We start from the raw sequence: 21,028 nt of genomic DNA, 5'->3' as shown, positions 1-21,028 counted from the left end.
AATGTTTAAATTTGTTAGCTTTAAAGACTTCTTTCTTTTTCAATTTGCCTTGGAGTTCGGTGTTTTGTTAAATGTTTTTTTTTTATTCAGGCATTAAATGGACACAGACACTAACCTTTGGAGTAAATAGATGCAACAGACCATCTGTTGCTCCTCTGAGAGTTATACCACGTCCAAAAAATATAATGAGTACTACGTATGGAAACGTTGCTGTAACATACACAACCTACAATCAAATAAATATCATAAATAATACGAAGTCCAGTATTCTAGCATCATTATCATGTTAGATCATTGGGATTTCTACATCTAGGCGTCCGGAAATTTTGTCGCGATTCCCAGCATGAAGCTAATTTCGGAGGGATTGAGCGGACTGAAAAAAGCAAAATATTCATAGTGATGAAAAATAATGTCTGTTAGATTATCATTATAACGATGAGAGTTTTTCTTGATCAAAATCTAGAGTCTTTCAAACTTTTTTGAAAATTATAATAATAACGTCAAAAGGTTTGACTAGACGTTATTGTTATAACCTTCAAAAACATTTGAAAGACTAAAATATACATTTTTTTATATTGACCTCCAAAATAAATGCCTCAATTCTTTAAGTCACGACCGCGTTAGATATGGACTGGATAATTGATAGAAAAAAAACATTCGTATATCACTTCACATTAGCTTTTTGAAGGTGACAATCCTATTTTCAAATAAAATCAGTTGTTCAATTTATAACTATATTTGCGGAAATGAGACAGGAATAGTTATATCACAAAAGAAATTTCGTGAATGGAATTTCGAAAAGGATATCATTTTAATGAAGTTCATATTACTATTATTCTTGTTCATGCAGCAAGAAGTAGGACACGAGTGAACCGTATAATAACATAAATGTAAACATAGATAGGTGCCAACTGGTTCAAGTTTTCATGCCTTTATTTCGTTGATTTATTTTTCTGTTGAATCAAAATAGGATATCAATTATTTAATATGCGTATAATCATTGCTTCTAGAACAACGTATGAGTAAACTTTTAAAGAAATAAAGTCCTACTCGTTCATGTGTCCAGGCGGAAACCCAGTTGAAATAGAACAAAAAAATCGAAGCTCTTTGTTAGAGAAGGCGATAAATGCTTACTGTAATATTTACTACAGTAACAAAAATTTAAAAGTTAATAGAAACAAATAAAACGACAATTTTCTTTTCAATTACGAAGTGTTTTATTTCAAAAACACCATTTGCATAAGTTTTCAATATATCAATTGCATAGTAATGCAGAACAATTAGATATCAAGTCGACGACATGGGTATCTATCAAGTTGGATGTAGAAAATGCATAACCTCCGATTTAAAAAAAATACCACGGACGGAGAACATATCAATCTATTAGTTCAGTAATTTTCGTGTCTGCCCTTTTATGTGACTGAAGAAAAAATTCCAAAAGTTGGGTAACAATTGTATCGAAAAGAGAAAATCGAGTGCACCTTTTTATGTTAGGGCGTGTTTAAGGTGTATATTTTGTCTTTAAAACGTACAAAGCACGATATATCATCTTGCTTCAGATTCTATAATTTTTATATATCAAAGCTACAGTACAGGTTGACTTTATAACATAAAAAAAAATCAAAAAAAAAGTCAAGTCAAATACCTATCTAATGAATCACAAAAACAGAGTAGGTGTGTTCGAATAGCTATTGTTTTCCTAAAAGTACTTGACGACAGTCTTTTAAGTTGGATGATGAAAATGCATATCTTCGAAAAAATATAATTGTGTATATTTAGTGTGTGATAACTAGGGCTTATAATCTTCAACCACTGAAAATTTTTAGTCTGCCCTTCCACGAAATATTTAATCAGAATTTTTTTTAAATGTTTAAGAATTTTCGAAAATTCCACCTGACAACCGATCAGACAATAATTTTAAGTTGAATCAATGCAGACAATATCATTTACTTATGCTAATTAGCTAGTAGATACATTTGTCTTTTAAAATACAACTGACATATAAGGATGGTAATGGTGCTATGTGGATAAATTTATCGGTTTTGAAGAGCAAAATTGGAAGCGCGTCATCCCTACAATGGCTTCCATTTCTACGATTGTGAAAATTAACTAGCGTAATGGGAAGATAATTTTGACAAAGTAGATTCCTGACTGTGTGTAAACCTGTTTTATCCGATTTTGTTTTAAAAAGGGTTAAGAGACTTAGAAGCAAACAAAGACCATCAGTCAAATTAAAAACATACAACGCAATGGCAAAAAAACTACGAAAATACAAAAATAAGTCTACTAAACGCTGCACAAAAACATGAACCTTACAAGAAAAACGAAAGCGAAGTATGAACTCTGGAAGGGTACATTTTTCTTGTTCTAGTTGTTTCACCCGTCGTGTTACTCATTTTAAAGAGACAAATCGGTCACAAAATTCAATCATTAATGTCTCGTACGAGGAAAAGATGGCGGGAAAGTGACTTTGACAAGTTGGACACTGTGTAAACCTTGCAATTGATATCCATTGTTTCCATCTCAAAAAGAAATATAGTACAGAATAGATGGCGAACATATTTTAAATTTAGAAACAAGTATTATTATAGGAAGATCAGTTACAACATGAACATTAAGAAACAGAAGTCAAGTATAGAGAGAACGTACGATTCTCTGTGTGTTATCACTTTTTTTCAAGATTTAACATCATAACGAATTTAGAAACAAGTATTATTATAGGAAGATCAGTTACACCATGAACATTAAGAAACAGAAGTCAAGTATAGAGAGAACGTACGATTCTCTGTGTGTTATCACTTTTTTTCAAGATTTAACATCATAACGCGAAGTTTAGTATATTAGAAAAATAAGTGTAACAAGTTTCAATAAAAAAAATGGTGTCATCAAATTAAAAAGTATGTATTTGCACATAACTTTCAGGTAGCAGGGGATAACTTAAATACATAATTGGGGTTTGAAACTAGAATAATACTTGAACAAGTTTACACCAATGAAACACTGAATTTATATTTGATATTAAATAAATATTGATTTAGAACTACATTGTCAATTTTTTATTGACAATAATCAGGACGGGAAGGAGAAATATAACCGAAACACAAGTATAATGTCCTATGAACACATATTCTGGTTTACGAAATATTTTAAACAATGCCAAATCATGCTGCTCTCTAAGTATGATCCTCGGGGTATGATCTCTATAAACATGATAAAATATATGCACATTTTTCCATTTAAAACTACGAATTTTAATGTATTCTAATTAATCATGCTGCTCTCTAAGTATTATCTCTTTAATATATGCACATCATTCCTTATAAAAATTATACGAATTTTGATTTATCTTAAAACACCGTCGTCTATACAAAGTTAAAGTATGAACTTGTTTAATACCAAAAATGTGCAATGGCATGTGAAGGTTAAGTAATGTAGTTTATCAGCAGACGATAAAACTAAAATTCGTATCGTTATATTCCGAAAATCTTACAAGAAGATTATGTTATTTATTATTCGCGTATTATATATTTTAATCTGTAATAATTAAAAACAGTTTTAGACAACTCGGCGCATGACACTATTTGTTACAAAACTTGTTGATTAAACTTTTAAATGTAAAGAAATATTTATGTTTTGATAGTTCATTTATCAAAACAAAGGTATTTAATACATTAAACTTCAATAGCATGTTTAGTGCATGGGTTATGCATTTATACACGATTCACTTTGATCTGCATTTTAACCAGAATCAAATGTTATGTTTATGAATGGCGGGAAATTATATTTTTGCGCCGTGACTTTCATATCCGGCTGCAGGTTGTTCCCAGAGACAAAGAATCCGTAAAAGATAGTATTTAATTAAACGAAAACGATGATCAAAGGCGATTATAGATGAGCTATAAACTGGTTTAGAAACACATCTTTGTACTTTAATTTGTTTTTCTTTCGAAATAAATATTTTACATCAAATTTAGGTCAAATCAAGAAAGCTGATAAGATTACAAGAGCGACGCAATGGGCATATATGCTATATTGTATTACTGAATCGTCGAAGATATATATAAAATAATTGTTGATCAATAAACATGATAAAGGCCAACCTTGATTATATTGTCTTCTTTTTCGTTGTAAATTCATGTAAATTTCATATTTTCCGAACATGAACTAATTTTTAACGGCAAGAAATCTTCTTGAATCTTTTCATTATATGCGTGTGTCCTTTTATTTGTTATGTTACACTACTATTTCCGGTAAGGTTGAAGGTTGGCGCCTGTTGTTAAACACGTTAAAACCCACTGCATGAATATGCACCTGTCTATAGTCGGGTGCCAGTTTGGTGGTTGTCGTTTGTTAGAGTGCTACTCGTTTTTTTTTATTAAGATTAGACTGTTGGTTTTCCTGTTTTAATTGTTTTGCACTATTCATTTTGGATATTCTTGCCGATCAAGTCCGAAAACAAAAATGCAGTTATGGTATATGTATCAAGTTTATTTCAACTTAATCAAAATTTGTTAAACTTTGTTTTGGCATTTAATTCAATAAGAATGTAACCTTCAAGCTTAATCATACCCCTGAATCATCTCCCTAAACATATTATACGTACGTAATGTACTCTGGCAAGGGTCGTTGTTTTCTCGTATCATTATGTAAATTAACTTTTTACCATATCTTTTTATCAATTTCATTTAAACCAAACAAACTTTTAAATCATTTATTTTCAAGGCATTTACGTTTCTTTAAACTATTCAAGTTCCTGTATAAGTACTGTTTATTGAAGCAGCGATACAATATGCTATCCAAAAAAAAAACCTATAAATTAAAGTCATGATACAACTTATCCGGGATTCTAGATAATCTGTACGAGTATACTGTTAATATTAAGGCATGAAACAACTTATCCGGGATTCTAGATAACCTGTACGAGTATACTGTTAATATTAAGGCATGATACAACTTATTCGGGATTCTAGATAACCTGTACGAATATACTGTTAATATATTAAGGCATGATACAGATTCAACCTATCCAGGGCATCCTGATTAAGCGTCCATACGAGTACTGTTGAAATTCATGGAAAAATTTCAAGTGAGATTTATGTAGATTTCCATTCACGTGAAATTCACATGAAAATTTCCATTAGATTTTCATGTATGATATAAGCTCAAATTTTCACGTGAGATTTATGTGAAATTCACGTGAGCAAAATTTGCTTGTGTACCTGTACATGTTCTATGTATGTTCGGAAGGACATACAGCCGAACGAACAAACGAATAGACGGACGGATAGACGGACGGATAGACGGACGGACGAACAGACGGACTCCCCAATCACTATAAACATCATCCTCACGAAGAAGCGGGTATAAAAAAGTATATCCAAATCCTTTTAGAATGTTATCAGTGATAATGATTCCTCTATAATTAGCTAGATCGTGTACGACATTAGACATAAATCAGATTTGTAAATGGAGTAATATATCATTTCAAAATATTTATTTAAATAGCTTGTGGTATAACTGGAGCTACATTATACCTACATACAACATTTCATTCATTTTGAGGATTTTAAAGTTCTTTTGGTTTTGTTATTCCTGGACTTAAAAGTCTTATTTATTGGTGCGAAATGACATTTTGATATCCTCTCATTGAACAAGTTTCTTTTGCCAAGCTTATTTCTCAATATGATACTGCAACAACGGATTGCTTCACACACTTGTGCCACGTGAAAAAGTCAAGCCAGTATAGGCACCGTTTACTACATCTTTTCCCCTTTAAGGTGGTATGGGTGTCTTCCTCCATCTTGGATTGTAAAAAACAGAGAATCAAAGGTCCAGATTTTCCATCAAGTTAGCAAAATTTGATGCAGGAATGCAGATGTTTAATGTACATTTTCATTTAAAAGTACCAATTTATAAGAATATAACTTCTAAATATTGATATTTTTGCAAATGTTAATTATTTTTGGTTGTTTTTATTTTTTTTAAAAAATTGGCATTTTAAGGGGAGGTAACTCTAAAAAAAGTGCATTTTCTGAAGGATTCTGTATGGAATTTTCCTATTTTGTATTTTAGCCGGAAAAAACGTACGGTGACCCTATCTTTTCTTTTGATATTCTCAAAGCAGTGTCTGAAAGCTATCTTTTCCTGAAGTATTTAACAATTCTATCATTTTGTTTAGTTTCTAATCACAAAATGGTGTTTTTTTCCTGTATAATCCATACAAAATGTGTCATTTTGTCCCGCCCTGTAGCTTGAGAAAATGCGCGGTGACCTGTCATTTATATTATTTTTTTTAACATGTATCAATAGATACAATGTTTTGGCAAAGTATGAACAAATTCTATCATTTTTATTTTAGACTCCCATACCACCTTAACTTAACTTAAGGCTACTTTCACTAAAATTAAATTGGCTCGTTTAATTTTCATAAAATTTTGTCAAAGTATACTTTAACAAAAATATAAAAAAAAAAATTTGAACCAACCGTTTTGCCAGAAAAGTTACACTGGTTATATAGCAATTTGACAACCACCAATGTTGATCATTGAGAAGCTTAATATCCTTTTACAACACAACGTAGTTAAAACGTTTAGCTGACTTTACAGAGTTATCTCCCTGTAGTGTTAGGTGCCACCATAACTCGATCTGCAATCAACGAAAAACGTACCAACTTTGGTCTAAAAATCAGTAATGCAAGCATAAATAAACAACGTAGAAATGTAAAAATGTAGAAGCAGTAATCATTTAAATGATTGCCTAAAAAGAGATTGTTTGAAGATATTAAAAGGACAAAAAAGTCAAACACCAGAATGAAGTAGAAAACCTTCTTCTTCCGTCAATTTTCTTAAAACGTGTTCAAAGTAGCTAAGTAGAACCTAAATTGTAAAAGTTGTTGGAACATTTTCAGAACTATGACTTAGTCATTGACAAAACAAGTAATATATATGCAAGCAAATTACATCTACTAAAAATAACGTGTAATTCAGTTTTAACTTGCGTAATCAGAGATAACTTTTGTCTATCTTATAGAAATCTTTCCCTCTCAGAATAGAAAGGAATGCAGGAATGTTTGTTTACAATCAAAATGTTAAATGATTATGTTTTCTGATCTGTTTTCTACAACACGATGAACGATAAACATAATGATTGAGAACCATTTGTTCGCTTAATCATGCTTAGATGTACTTTGGTGTACTCTCAGAAATATTCGTTTGATCATGCTTTGGTGTACTCTCGGGAATATTCGTTTAATCATGATTCGTTGAACTTTCAGGCAGGTTCGTTAAGTCATGCTCATATGTACTCCCGGGCATATTCGTTAAATCATACATAGGAATTACATTCAGGCATATTCGTTAAATACTGGTAGTTGTACTGACAGCTTAAATTTTTTATAGCCTAAAAAAAGTTCCAATTGGCATGTACTTATTGTTTACAGTACGATTGAAAACGAACATGGAAGGCATATGAGTTGGATATGATAGCAAATGTTACAGCTATCAACCAAAGACCAAATGTCATGGATGTTAGAAACTGTAGGTCCGGGATGGCCTTCAACGATGAGTAAAACCCATACCACATAACAAGCTACAAAAAGCCCCAAAATAACCGATGGCAACAGAGGCAGATGCATGATGGTCAACATCTTAGACAGAATTCTGCTCATACCAGTTTTTAGGAGCTGTCACGCTTACAATGTATATATGTTTTGCTCAGGCCAAATAAAAAAGTATGTGTGGTTCCAGTTACATCTGAAAAAAAGTTAGGGTAGGTAGGTAGGGATTTTTTTTTATTTTATGTTTTTTTTTTACATTGAGTCTATGGGAGCAACATTCTGACTTTAACAGTGCTGAATGAAAAATGACAATAAAATCTTTAGGGTAGGCTATTTTTAAGCCGAAAAAGTAGGGACGGTAGGGTTACTGGAACCACACATCTATTTTTATTTGGCCTCAATGTAAAAGACAACATAGTGCATGAAAGGAAAACATCAATGGAAGCGCTGTTCATCTTATTATTTCGTATATAATAAGTACATGCAGTGACTTTGTGTAATGAATGACTTTGTGTAATAGATAATATCCTTTTCATTTCTATCAAATTTTAAAAAGTTAAAACGAATTAAAACTCAAATAAAACTCAAACTGGGTTTGAATGCAGCAGCCAAACCCGTCCCGAGTGTAGTTCATATACAGGCATTAATAACTGCCCAAGTTAACCATACCTTGCCTGAAGATTTTATCCCTTTCCATTATATCTATTCAACCATACCTTGCCTGAAGATTTTATCCCTTTCCATATACAGGCATAAATAACTGCCCAAGTTAATCATACCTTGCCTGAGGATTTTATCCCTTTCTATATACAGACATAAATATCTGCTCAAGTTAACCGTATCTTGCCTGAAGATTTCATCCCTTTTCATATACAGGCATAAATAACTGCCCCAGTTAATCATACCTTGCCTGAGGATTTTATCCCTTTCTATATACAGACATAAATATCTGCTCAAGTTAACCGTATCTTGCCTGAAGGTTTCATCCCTTTTCACATACAGGCAATAATAAATAACTGCCCCAGTTAATCATACCTTACCTGAGGATATTATCCCTTTCCATGTACAGACATAAATAACTCCCCAAGTTAACCGTACCTTGCCTGAAGATTTTATCCCTTTCCATATACAGGCATAGATAACTGCCCAAGCAAACAGCAGACACAGTAACATTTTCCATTTAATGCCATCACTCTCATCGATTCCTGGCGAAATGTCTAAAGCTTGTCTGTACCAAAAGTACGAAGTAGGTCCTCCTTTTTCGCATTCTATATCTTTTATTGTACCGTTAATTCGTTCACAGTCAGACCACGGTAGTGGATATTGAAAAGAGTTGGCAACATAGTAAAAGCACCACATTATAATGGCATTGTAATATATGCCAACCATGAATGAGGTCACAGCACTGGCAACCCCAATGCCAGCCAGATAAGGATGAACTTTCGTCCAAACGCCGATGCTGCCTCGCCGGAAGTGCTGTCCGACGGCAAACTCGAGGTAAAGTAGCGGCATTCCTTCGATGAACAACATAATGAGGTAAGGGATGAGAAATGCTCCTGAAAAAAATGAATGATGAATTTCTATAGAATAATCGTTTTTAGACTCAGACATTTAAAGATATCATAGAATGATATCTGTAAATTTGTGTTAACCAATAAAACTTTAGTGAATGTATAAATATATGAATCCTTTAAATAAACGAATTGCTTTTATATGAAAATGTTTTATATGAATTTTGCTGTCAAACATGACAAAATGCATGGGATGAAAAGTCCCCGTTCCAACCGGACGTGTGTGTGTTTTTACATCTTGCCCTGCCAAACGAGAACCCTCAGTACCCTCAGTAAAAAAAATGGGAACAAATTCTATTCCCTGTGTACACTCTCGTGGTGATGGTCACCATAAATCCAATTGTTCATCTCTGCTGCACATCATAAAAATGTAAGCCTAAAACAGTTTTATAAAAAACGCATACGCTATGGTAAAAAAATCGCCCAGATGTCAGGACATATTTGCCACTGGACAATATAAGCAAACATCATTCAATCATCTAGAGTCAAAAGTATGCTGTATATTTATAGTGTAATAAAAGTTTTACCCTAAACTGTACACAATGTTTTAGTCTGATGTTCCATAATGCAACCATGTTTCTATCGAATATGTTACAGAGGAAAGTTATTATAGAGCATATCCTGAAATAATTAGAAATATCTGCTTATTCGCTGAATTTGAATAAAATATTTGCTACTTGAAGTAAAACAAACCAAATGTATTAAATGAACAAGAAAGAGAGGACACAGACTACAGAACGGCATTGAAAAACCCCTTTTTATTTTGCTTGTCAGTTTCACATTAATACCCCCAACCACACACACAAACGAGCACTGTTTAGTCTACTCTAACAGCTTAATAACAAGGTTAGGCATTTCTTTTGTCATTGTCTCTTTTAAATTTTTTGTAATTTGGATATACGTTTTAGTATGTAAATCAAATATGGGAGTTTGAGTCAAACCGATGAACATGTATTTGGCAGCTAATGCCCTTTAAGTGTCGCGTACATATGCACTTAGACATGTTAGATCTTACATGTAAGAGATGGGATACAAACAAATAGGTTTTGAACGTGCTCAACACGTGCTTCTGAGGCGCTCGTGATCAACTGTTTGGGCAGCTAAAATATAACACGCTTGAGATCATAAAACGCATAATAAAAAACAGTCCGAGGTCAAAAACACTTGACGACTTTGAGAAGGGTAAACTTGTATTACAAGGGACGTTAGTAGTTATAGTGACTTTTAATGGGGGAAATAAATACACACACGCACCACATATTGTAACCCTAAATTTCATTTTTTACACGGATTCAGAAGATATAGATCTAGATTCTAACGATGCACTTAATAATGACCTTGTGTCACTATATACAAACTATTTAACGTCTCATCATAACAGTTTAACGAATCTCTGTAGTAACGAAAGCCAAGTACTCAAATGTACTAAGCAAGAACTTGAAACTTCCGGTCAATCTGCTCCCAAATAAGTTGACCTCACTGACCAGATCTTTGTAAACACAATCAATACGGAAAACTACTAGAATTTAAAATATAAATAATTTAAAGTTCATGTCCCAAGCGTTCTTCACAAAAGGTGTGTAGTTAAACGAGAAAAATTCTATTATATTATTTTGTATAAAATATTTAGCGATTTAAAAATATCGTACTTGTAAACAAATAAAAAGAAACTCGGTCAAGTATACATGCTGTGAAAAATAGTGGAATTGACTTTGTTCTAGATCAATACTACATTGTTTTGTCTGTAGCAGCTGTTTACATCTTCATTTTCTGAGAAAATAGAAAATAAAATGGTGTCTGAACGATGATTTCTGCAGAAATAATGCAGTCATTTGTAGGCGTAGAATATTTGATGAATTATTTATATATGTGTGTGCAGAAAATAGTTTGGTTTTCTGGTGGCGAAGGAATGTAACCCATCTTCTTAGAAAACATGCACACGTGTGTTATATTTATTGCTAAAGAGGGTCTGTTAAGGGTATGAATGACATGTCCATTTATTATTATAGTTCAATGTTCTTATAGAACAAATTATTAACAATTCATCATTAGGGGAGTTATCACCACAAAAATAACAAATGTGTACAATTAGGATTCTTGACATTTACGTACAACCATCAAATTAATTGTCTACACTAAACATCCATCAACAGAAAAGAAGAAGAATAGACTACTCCGATAACTCGATAACACAGTGTTATGTGTGTACTTGTGTTCTATAAGAGTGCTCTAAGAAAAACGTTAGCTCGTTGTTTACATCCGCATCAGTCGATCTCTAATGGATAGGTGTCTCATTGGCAATCATACAAATTGTCCTCATTTTTACATTATTTAGAACCTTTATGAAGATATCGCGTTGACTGCTAACTGATTGATTATTGGATGCTGAACGTCCAGTGGCAAATATTTCATGGGTTTTCTGGACGACATAATTTGGCTGCTTAACAAATAAGGATTAAATTAAAAGAAAATATGAAAAAAAAAGATTATCAAAAGCCTTTACTTTGAAATCGTTCACATTTAAATATTGATTTAAGTATCAAATTACTGATCTACACTATTATATCAACAAAACGAATAAAATGTCGGTTAATTAGCTCCCCCCTTCTTATTTTTGACAGAATTTACGCACTATATATAATTCATACATTACCTCCTCCATTTCTTTGACAGAGGTAAGGAAATCTCCAGACATTTCCTAATCCAACAGCGTAAGATATAACCATAAAAAAATATTGTAGTTTAGAATCCCAGGCAACACGTGGTTTTTCATTTACTTCTCTTTCAATCGTTACTTCTAATCCTGGATCATCAGAATATAACTTTTTAGTTTCTATAGTCATATTTTTATCTTTTTTACCCATTGTATAAGTTTTATTTTTAAATCCGTTAGATTAATTAATGAGATTTGCCAGGATGAACGTAAACAGAGCAGCACTACCGTTACTATACTACACAGTAGTGAATGAATGAATGAATGAATAAATAGTGGATTGGTCCATGTGTCGGCAGTGGGGTGTGAAGGTTGATATCTAAATTATTGTATTTTATTCATTTTTTGTTTTTGTTTCTTGAATAAGTCAGTAGTATTCATTTATTGCTTTTGACCCGAATAAAGAAAAAAAAATAAAACCAAAGTTTTTAAAAAGAAACATTTAAAGGGAATGTGTGGTTGAAAAAGATACAGTGCGCTCAGGCTAGACGATATACTCTTTTCCGACGAGCAGCCTCAGCGAGCAGCATGTCCGTTTAACTTATATGCTTTTCTATATTTTTGCATTTACTATAAATATTTTAGAATGTATGTCTATTTCTTTTCTCAATTAAATTAAAATTAAAAATAAGAATTTATGCGTTTTACTTTACCACTTATTTCCGACGCGACAAGTACAACAGATGTTTAATATAGATAAAAAGATAAATATTACGTAGTATTTTAGTAATAAGTTAAACGAAAATGTTACATATTTATGAATCTTAGGGTATCTTTCTTGGAGTATATGAGAGTAAAAAAAGAAATTGATCTTATGTTTTAAGAGTTTAAAAACAAAAATAGATAAATACAAAAAAATGTTTATTTTTTTTGTAAAATAATAAGATCATTTATGTTTGTTAAAGGTCAATCAGACATAAACTCGTAAAAAGACATCTTAAGATCATTACACAATCAAGGGTATAAGAGTGATTTCACGAATACAGAATTCTGATTATGTCAGTATCAACACTTATGCAGAGAGATTGAAAAAAATAGCTTCATGGGGTAATGAAGTTCATATGAACTTAAGAATCGTTCTTTGACTCAGTAGAAAAGTGATAGATAACAACCTTGAAATGTTGCCTCAGTTTTACCATGTTTACCCAAGGTTCGTATTCCCTTACAACAACCACGTTCTGTTTTTCTACACACACTATGTTCGATGTCCCTTCATTTTTATATACTTTTGAGAAACACTTATAAACCACATCAAAAACGACAACCACTGAACATCAGGTTCATGACTTAGGACAGGTGCAAACAAATGCAGCTGGTGTACACGTTTTAATATTTATTAACCTTCACCCTTACCTGAAACAATATAAGGTAACATCACAACATAGAAAGACGCACTATGAAATATGCCATTTTATGAAGCTCTTAGATATATATGAAGATAGCTGCAATGCAATATTTTATCGGCCTGAACATGCATGAAATATTTTCCGCGGGACGTTAAGTAACCAAAAATAAATCAATATAATGAAATGTACATATATATACATTATGTTATACTGTGAGATGGAAAAGAAATAAACTGCCCTTTATAGCCTGCTGTTTGGTGTGAGCCAAAGCTCCGTGTTGAAGGCCGTACCTTGACCTATTATGGTTTACTTTTAAAAATTGTTACTTGGATGGGGCTAGAGTTGTCTCATTGGAACTCATACCACATCTTCCTATATCTATCAACATGAAATGTTTCTTGGCTTATTACATTTAATCTTCATGGTTCATAGCACGATTCAATGCTTAGTGGCTCATAACATCGAATGTTTCATGGCTCGTGCACTGGTATTTATTTGGCGTTATTATTCAAGCTTGCACATTGAATACCACAACTGCAGGCAATAAATTTAAATAATTGAATCATTATTCGGATTTTAGGTGTGTATAGTATACAGTATACACTCATGCCACTGAGTGACTAGTGGTGAATCCTAGTGTTCTTACAGTAGCAGTTATGAAAACAAATTACATTCATTCATTTTGAACTTAGAACGTAAATTCTCAAAAATTATCAGAGGTTCTCTTAAATCTTCTAAGATTCACCTCGTAACATAGTTTTAAAACAAATGAAAACTATAAAAGTAAAAGACAAATGCCTTTTAGTCCCCGCCTACATGACATGAAGGTGACATTTAGAGAAAAAGTAAAACATTCTTTCATCAATCTGACCGTGTATTTCTCGTTTATGTGAGGTGATTTGTTTTGACGAGAAGATTGATCAGTATGGGGAAAATTAAATGATAATTAAGCAATTGTACATGTGTAGTGTAATACGCGTTTAAAGGTTACAGTTGATTGATTGATTGTTGTTTGCTTAACGTCCAGTGGCAAATAAGTTTACATTTGAAAGCGCGTGACAAATGTTAATCAAAAGGAAAAAGAAAACAAATTGAAGATAATATAATTAAGAATTGAATGTTTCTTTTTGTAACTTCATTGGGGTGTAAAAGCGTTGACCGAAGTACATTTTGTATGAAGCGCGGAAGCGCTTCATTCTAAAAATGTGCGCACGGTCAATTCTGTAATTACATTTTTTAGCTATGATCATGAATTCAAGAATTTTATATTTTTTTTTATTTAATTCACCTGTGCACTTTATTGTGGGACCACGTGTTATCATGAATGACAAGTTTTATTGAGTAATGCAATTGTTTAAGGAATAACACGTGATGTGCAGTAAGCCAATCAGAATAAAGTATTATAATGAAACATACATCTAATGTAATTATTTGAGAATAAAAATTGGGATATGTCAAAGAGATATAAAAACCCGACAATAGAGTAGACAACAGCCGAAGGCCATCAATTGGTCTTTAACACAACGAGAAAATCCTGCACCCATAGGTAGGCCTCACTTGGCCCCTAAATAAAAAGTGTGCTAGTTCGGTGAAAAGAGACGTCATACTAAACTCCAAAACATATAAATGGACGTAAACTAAGAACGTTTTTGTGTTTACCACGCTAGTTATGTTGTACAACAGTTACTAATTAAGTTACTATAAGGAGTAAACTGACTATAACAAGTATAAGTATATATACACTGTAAAAATGGTGTTTAGATCCTAAACACATTTCTAATCACATCGTTTGTGCACTTTTATTTTACATGTTTAGGTCTAAACGTGTCTCAGTACAATGTGTTTAGGATTGTGTTTACAATCGTTTTTAGCTTAGAAATATGTGTTCAATTTCTAAACACTTTCATTTTTAAACACGTAAAAAGTGTTTAATTCAAGTAGTGTTTAGATATTACGTGCTTACTGAGAAATGTGTTTAGAAATTAAACACAATCATAAACACGTTTAGATCTAAACATTTAACATTTAACACACGTGCTTTTAATTTCTAAGCACAACTTTTACAGTGTAACCAAGTAAGAAAAACAAACAAATGAAAATAGTTATATAATATAGATAGTAGTCAAATGAGATTTATCTTTCTGTTAACTGTTTATATCGGTTTTCAATATTTTAACCAGTTTTGTATTTATCAACTTCAACTTATATTTGCTTGATACGGAAGTGGTTTTATTTAAAATGGATCAATTTACATGTACTTAAATCTTTAGAATAGAAAAATCATGCATGCTACAAGATACCATCTCAAAATTTTATTCAACCGCATCATGTAACAGTATATATGTTTTATTATCCTGATTTAAATGAAGTACATCGAGTTTCCCCAAAAAACGATATTTCAAGTGTGAAATTAATCCTGGTGTTCGACAATAAAATGTTGTGAAGACATTGTCAATGCAGTTGCATCAATGCATAAAATAATATATATCTAACTTTGCCCCATTTTGAAGGTGACCTTTAGGTTTTACGATCTTGTCAATGGTGTTATAATATTAAAATTATTGACAATTGTTCCACTTTTCCTTTTTTTCCCTTATTTCTATGATTATATATTACGATATAATCATTATTTGTGAACTCATCGAGAAGACAGCACATGGACGTTCAAAAAATTAAGATATCCTTTCCTTTAAATTGACAAAAAAGAAAACCTGTTCACAGAAATCAGTTTTGTGAAAATGTTTTTCTTTGTTTTTATTAAATGTGGTCAGATATAACTTTTAAATCTATGGGAATCAATTTGTGTGCGCTTGAAGTAGAGTTTTTATCACGACTGAAATATACGCATATATAACAACTAAGCTAGCTGACTGGTTATCAAGAGTAAGCATACTCTTTACCACGACTTAAAATTGTTGTAAATCATCAGCTGGTCGACACAATATGAAGCTTTTTGAACTCGTTCACTATGCTCATTCGTAAAAAAACATTACTTATTTTAGTGATCTTCGAAACAACAATGAAGTTTTCTGAAATATGTTTACAATAACACACAATTAGCAGTTTCGTTAATATTATTAGATCAAATCAGTTCTGACAAATTTTCATATATATATGTCATGTTTATGTGTTACTTTTAGTAAAACTGTTATCTTTCAAATTTTCAATATATTATCTATGGTGAGTATAAATGTAGGCGAGACATTTCAGCGTATGTTCTCTTGTGTAAATCGAAATTGTTACTCTAGCATTATTGATTCTATATAAGAAGAAGAAGAAGATGCTTTATTTCCATAAAATGGGCTCACAAGGAGCATAATATAATATCATTGTAATATAATATTCTTTTACAAATATAATAAACAACACAAGTTACAAACACAAATAAGAAACAACAGTTATCACATATTAGTATATATATAAAACCTTTGTCTCAGGCACACCTCTGGAAAGTAACAAAAAAGAATACTGTGAGTAGGCTAAATATATCTAGCTGAACTGCAAGAGGCACCTAGGGACGGTGCTATATGGAATGGTGGGTGCATATTAAAATGTGTTTCGGGACATTATGTATCACCATTTGCTATGATGAGTTTATTTACAACCACTGGGTCGTTGCCACTGCTGGTGGAGATTTATTTCCCCGAGGGTATCACTAGCCCAGTAGTCAGCACTTTTTGTGCTGACATGAATTGTCATTGATATGGTCAACATATTTATAAATTTACTGTTTACAAAATTTTGGAATTTTTTTGAAATACTTAGGCTTTTCTACCTCAGGCATAGATTACCTTAGCTGTATTTGGCAAAACTTTTAGGAATTTTGGTTCTCAATGCTCTTCGACTTCGTACTTTATTTGGCATTTTTAACTTTTTTTGGATTCGAGCGTCACTGAGGAGTCTTTTGTAGATGAAACGCGCGTCTGGCGTATATACTAAATTTAGTCCTGGTATCTATGATGAGTTTATTGAAAAGACTTAACTCAGTTTTACATTTGAATTAATAAAAAAAGAGACACAAATGAATCCACAACGTTCTATAAGTTTATTTCTAATTAGATATCACAGGGAGGTAATCCAGTTCCTCTTCTGTAATAAAAACCTTTCAAAATATGTTCTATTTTGCTGTGTTTCCTGAAGAAAGACTCCAATGGTTTATCAAGACGACTTCCGTAATGTGACGAGGACAGCACAGGTATAACCCTCTGTTGTTCCTGGAAAACAAAAATATATTGGAATTTGTAAAGGGCTTCAGTATGGAACATATTTGAAATCATATTAACAATTCATTAGTTGATAGATAAAAGAAGATGTGGATGAGTGCTAATGAGACAACTCTACATCCAAGTCACAATTTGTAAAAGTAAACCATTATAGGTCAACATGCCAAGAAATTCTTGCTAAAAATTCCGGTCGACCCCCTACGGCAGTCATTAGTAGCTAAAGATTTGATTTCATTCAAGAAATTAATGTATGACCTTCATGTACGTGTCGCTTAGAACACGGCCATATACCAAATGGTCAAAATTAATCATCCATGTAATTTGCTCTATGGGGTGTTTGCAGAATTTCAACGGAGGCAATTTCTTGGCATGGTAGGTTTTTAACACGGAGCCTTGGCTCACATCGAACAGCAAACTATAAAGAGCGTCAAAAATGACTAGTGTAAAACCATTCAAACGGGAAAACCAATGGTCTAATCTATATAAAAACGAGAAACAAGGATGGTTTTTTCTAATAAACGTGAGATAACCCCACAATAGACAATAGATACATTATTCCACTTCTCCAAATGTCTCATTAATAAGTTTGGCTTCGAGTTCAAAAATAAGTGAGGAAGGGAGAGGCAAGATCTTTTCTGTTAAGGTGTTTTATGCATTTTTTTAACTTTTGTTTTGAAAATATGTGTGTTAAAAATTGTTAACGGTTATTGACTAATTATAGCTGATATCTGTTTTCTTATATTTGAATTGTTGGTGTTTTTCACTGTTAATGTGTTTTAGGCATTTTTAAACTATTGTTTAATGTTATTTTGATTTTTTTAATACAATGGTCCGTTGTATATATATAATTGACACAAATAATTTTGACAATCATATATACATATGAATATAATAAATTATAAATTCTAAGATGTTAAGCCACAGCCAAATCAGCACCAGAATTCGATCGATCTCTTTATGAGGTATATATATATATATATATATATGGTACGTGAAGATATAAGCTATATACCTCGTCTTGAACTGACAACCCGATAGTTTTTATCCTGCCCCTGTCGTCACGATGCAGTTTACTGTCATATCCATATTTTATGTGAAAAAGGCGGTCATAAGTTGATAATACATCAGCCTGAAAAATACAATCCTTAGATAAAAGAGGAATTTCTAATATTTCCAGGAGTTTATTTCATACCGGTGCTGTATTTAATCAGTCTTTTATCTTCAGTGTATCAGCGTCATTTTCTTGCATTATAATGTAGTTATTACTGATATTAAGCCAATTCACAAATTCTAAACAAAAATGCTATGCTTCCATTTAGTTGGATTTTGTCAAGTAAGATTTTAAGTAACAAAAAAGGGAAAGACTCAAAAACCACAAGACCAATAAAAACAGACAACACAGCGATCAAAAGAGAAAGGACAAAAACAACAATAACAAAACATTACACATCAAAAATAAAATAGGTCGGGGGAAATTATTTTTATGTAAAATTTACATTCCTTTTGTTTTATACTTACAACAGTTTCTCGTTTTCTGTGGTCGTATACGGTAGTACAAACAGGGTCTAATTCTGACCGTGACCACTTTTTTATGCCTCGCCAATGCCTCGATCCATCTCCAATCGTAGCCAAGTGATTTCTTGTAATTCTTTCCGTTCTCTGTTGAAAATAGATATATTTTATATGACAGTACAATTGCATAATAACAATATTAGTCGTCGCTTCTTGATACATCATTTATGTAATCTTTTTGATAATGCAGGTATAGAATTGCCTCCTAAAATGTGGTAACTCTTTGATTATTCCCCTTTCAGAATTTATGGGAAAATGAAAAATAGTGTATTATCATGGGGTCGCTTAAATTATCCAATTTATTTCTACAGTATGCTTTAACCATAAATTAGTAAAAATACAGTTAATGATATTCCTTTGTAGATATGTGTGAAAGTAGATTGATTGACTTTCGGAACTTAAAAACCTTTTAAAGGACTGGAACGTATCGTCAGGGGACCATGAATATTTTGAAAGGGAGCCTAGCGAAAATTGTTACGCACACAAACAGAATGGCGGTGAAACATATACTTACTGACAATACGTTTTTCCATATTCCATCTAGTTCTCCTGGATTTGGTTCACTCTTACCATACAGAGACATTCGTTTTCCATCATCATCCATATTACGGCCGACTTCTTCTAAACGTTTCAGACTTACGTTACTATGTACTTATTAACGTAGTAAGTCTTTCCTTTCACGTCATAAACGTTCTGGCATTGTTTATGGTACAGTGCATTTATCATGGGAAATATTACAGTCATCTTGATTTATCATGTCGGTCATGCATAAACCTTTTATTTGTATAAGTGCTATTCTAATAACGTCCAGTTATAAATTTTGCACCGTCTTTGATTGTAGAATTATATATCTGTATTGTTTATTATGACCAGTAGACAATATTACACTCAGTCACACGCACATTATTGATTGTTGAAAGCTGTATCAGTAAATTATAATTATAAACAGTAGACAATATTACAGTCAGTCACACATCTGCCATTGATTATAGAAAGCTGTACCAGTATTGCTAATTATGAAAAAAACAGACAATATAACAGTCTTTTACATGTTTTTCGTTGATAGAAAAAGCTGTACCAGTATTGTTAAAAATGACCAGCAAACACTATATTACAGTCGGTCACATGTCTTTCATTGATTCTAGAAAGCTGTACTGGTATTGTTCATTATGACCAGTACACAATATAACAGATACTCACAAGTGTGTCATTGATTATAGAAAGCTGTACTGGTATTGTTCATTATGACCAGTACACAATATAACAGATACTCACACGTGTGTCATTGATTATAGAAAGCTGTACTGGTATTGTTAATTATGACCAGTACACAATATAACAGATACTCACAAGTGTGTCATTGATTATAGAAAGCTGTACTGGTATTGTTCATTATGACCAGTACACAATATAACAGTCACTCACACGTGTGTCATTGATTCTAGAAAACTGTATTGCTAATTATAAACCAGTACACGATATAACAATCAGTCGCATGTCTGACATTGATTACAGAAAGCTGTATCAGTAATTGCTAAACGTGACTAGTTAACGATATTACAGTCAATCACATGTCTGTCATTGATAACAGAAAGCTGTATCAGAGTTGCTTACTGTGACCAGTAGACGATATTACAATCAGTCACACGTCTGACATCGATAACAGAAAGCTGTATCAGAATTGCTAATTATGACCAGTAGACAATTTAAAATTCGACCACACGTCAGACATTGATCACAGAAAGCTGTATCAGTATAGCTAATTATAACCAGTACACGATATTACAATCAGCCACATGTCTGACATTGATTACAGAAAGCTGTAACAGTATTGCTAATTGTGACAAGTAGACGATATAACATTCGACCACACGTCTGACATTGATTACAGAAAGCTGCGTATCAGAATTGCTTACTGTGACCAGTAGACGATATTACAGTCAATCACACGTCTGACATTGATTACAGAAAGCTGTATCAGTATTGCTTATTCTGACCAGTAGACGATATTACAGTAAATAACACGTCTGACAATGATTACAGAAAGC

General features: G+C 32.3%; 2 protein-coding genes across 2 annotated transcripts in view; both read right to left on the bottom strand.

Moving 5' to 3' along the window:
- The window catches only part of LOC143080902 (sodium- and chloride-dependent transporter XTRP3-like), a 28,942-nt gene extending 16,860 nt beyond the window's left edge, over positions 1 to 12,082 (bottom strand). Inside the window, exons 1-3 of the mRNA XM_076257055.1 lie at positions 11,780 to 12,082; positions 8,654 to 9,111; positions 116 to 226 (exon numbers count right to left, since the gene is read on the bottom strand). Coding sequence (XP_076113170.1) covers positions 116 to 226; positions 8,654 to 9,111; positions 11,780 to 11,990 — 780 coding nt within the window. The 5' untranslated portion in view covers positions 11,991 to 12,082. The remainder of the gene's footprint in view (positions 1 to 115; positions 227 to 8,653; positions 9,112 to 11,779) is intronic.
- A 5,124-nt stretch (positions 12,083 to 17,206) lies between these two features.
- LOC143080901 (cilia- and flagella-associated protein 90-like) lies at positions 17,207 to 19,652 on the bottom strand. The gene is made up of 4 exons (XM_076257054.1): positions 19,495 to 19,652; positions 18,927 to 19,067; positions 18,421 to 18,537; positions 17,207 to 17,399 (listed from the first exon to the last, which is right to left on the bottom strand). Exons 1-4 carry the CDS (start codon positions 19,582 to 19,584, stop codon positions 17,241 to 17,243), a joined length of 507 nt encoding a protein of 168 aa, XP_076113169.1. The 5' UTR covers positions 19,585 to 19,652; the 3' UTR covers positions 17,207 to 17,240.
- Positions 19,653 to 21,028: the final 1,376 nt, after the last annotated feature.

The sequence above is a fragment of the Mytilus galloprovincialis genome, chromosome 6 (genome assembly GCF_965363235.1).
Source record: "Mytilus galloprovincialis chromosome 6, xbMytGall1.hap1.1, whole genome shotgun sequence".
Classification (NCBI taxonomy): domain Eukaryota; kingdom Metazoa; phylum Mollusca; class Bivalvia; order Mytilida; family Mytilidae; genus Mytilus; species Mytilus galloprovincialis.
The sequence above is the reverse complement of the archived record's forward strand: the minus strand, read 5'-3'. Positions and strand labels throughout refer to the sequence as shown.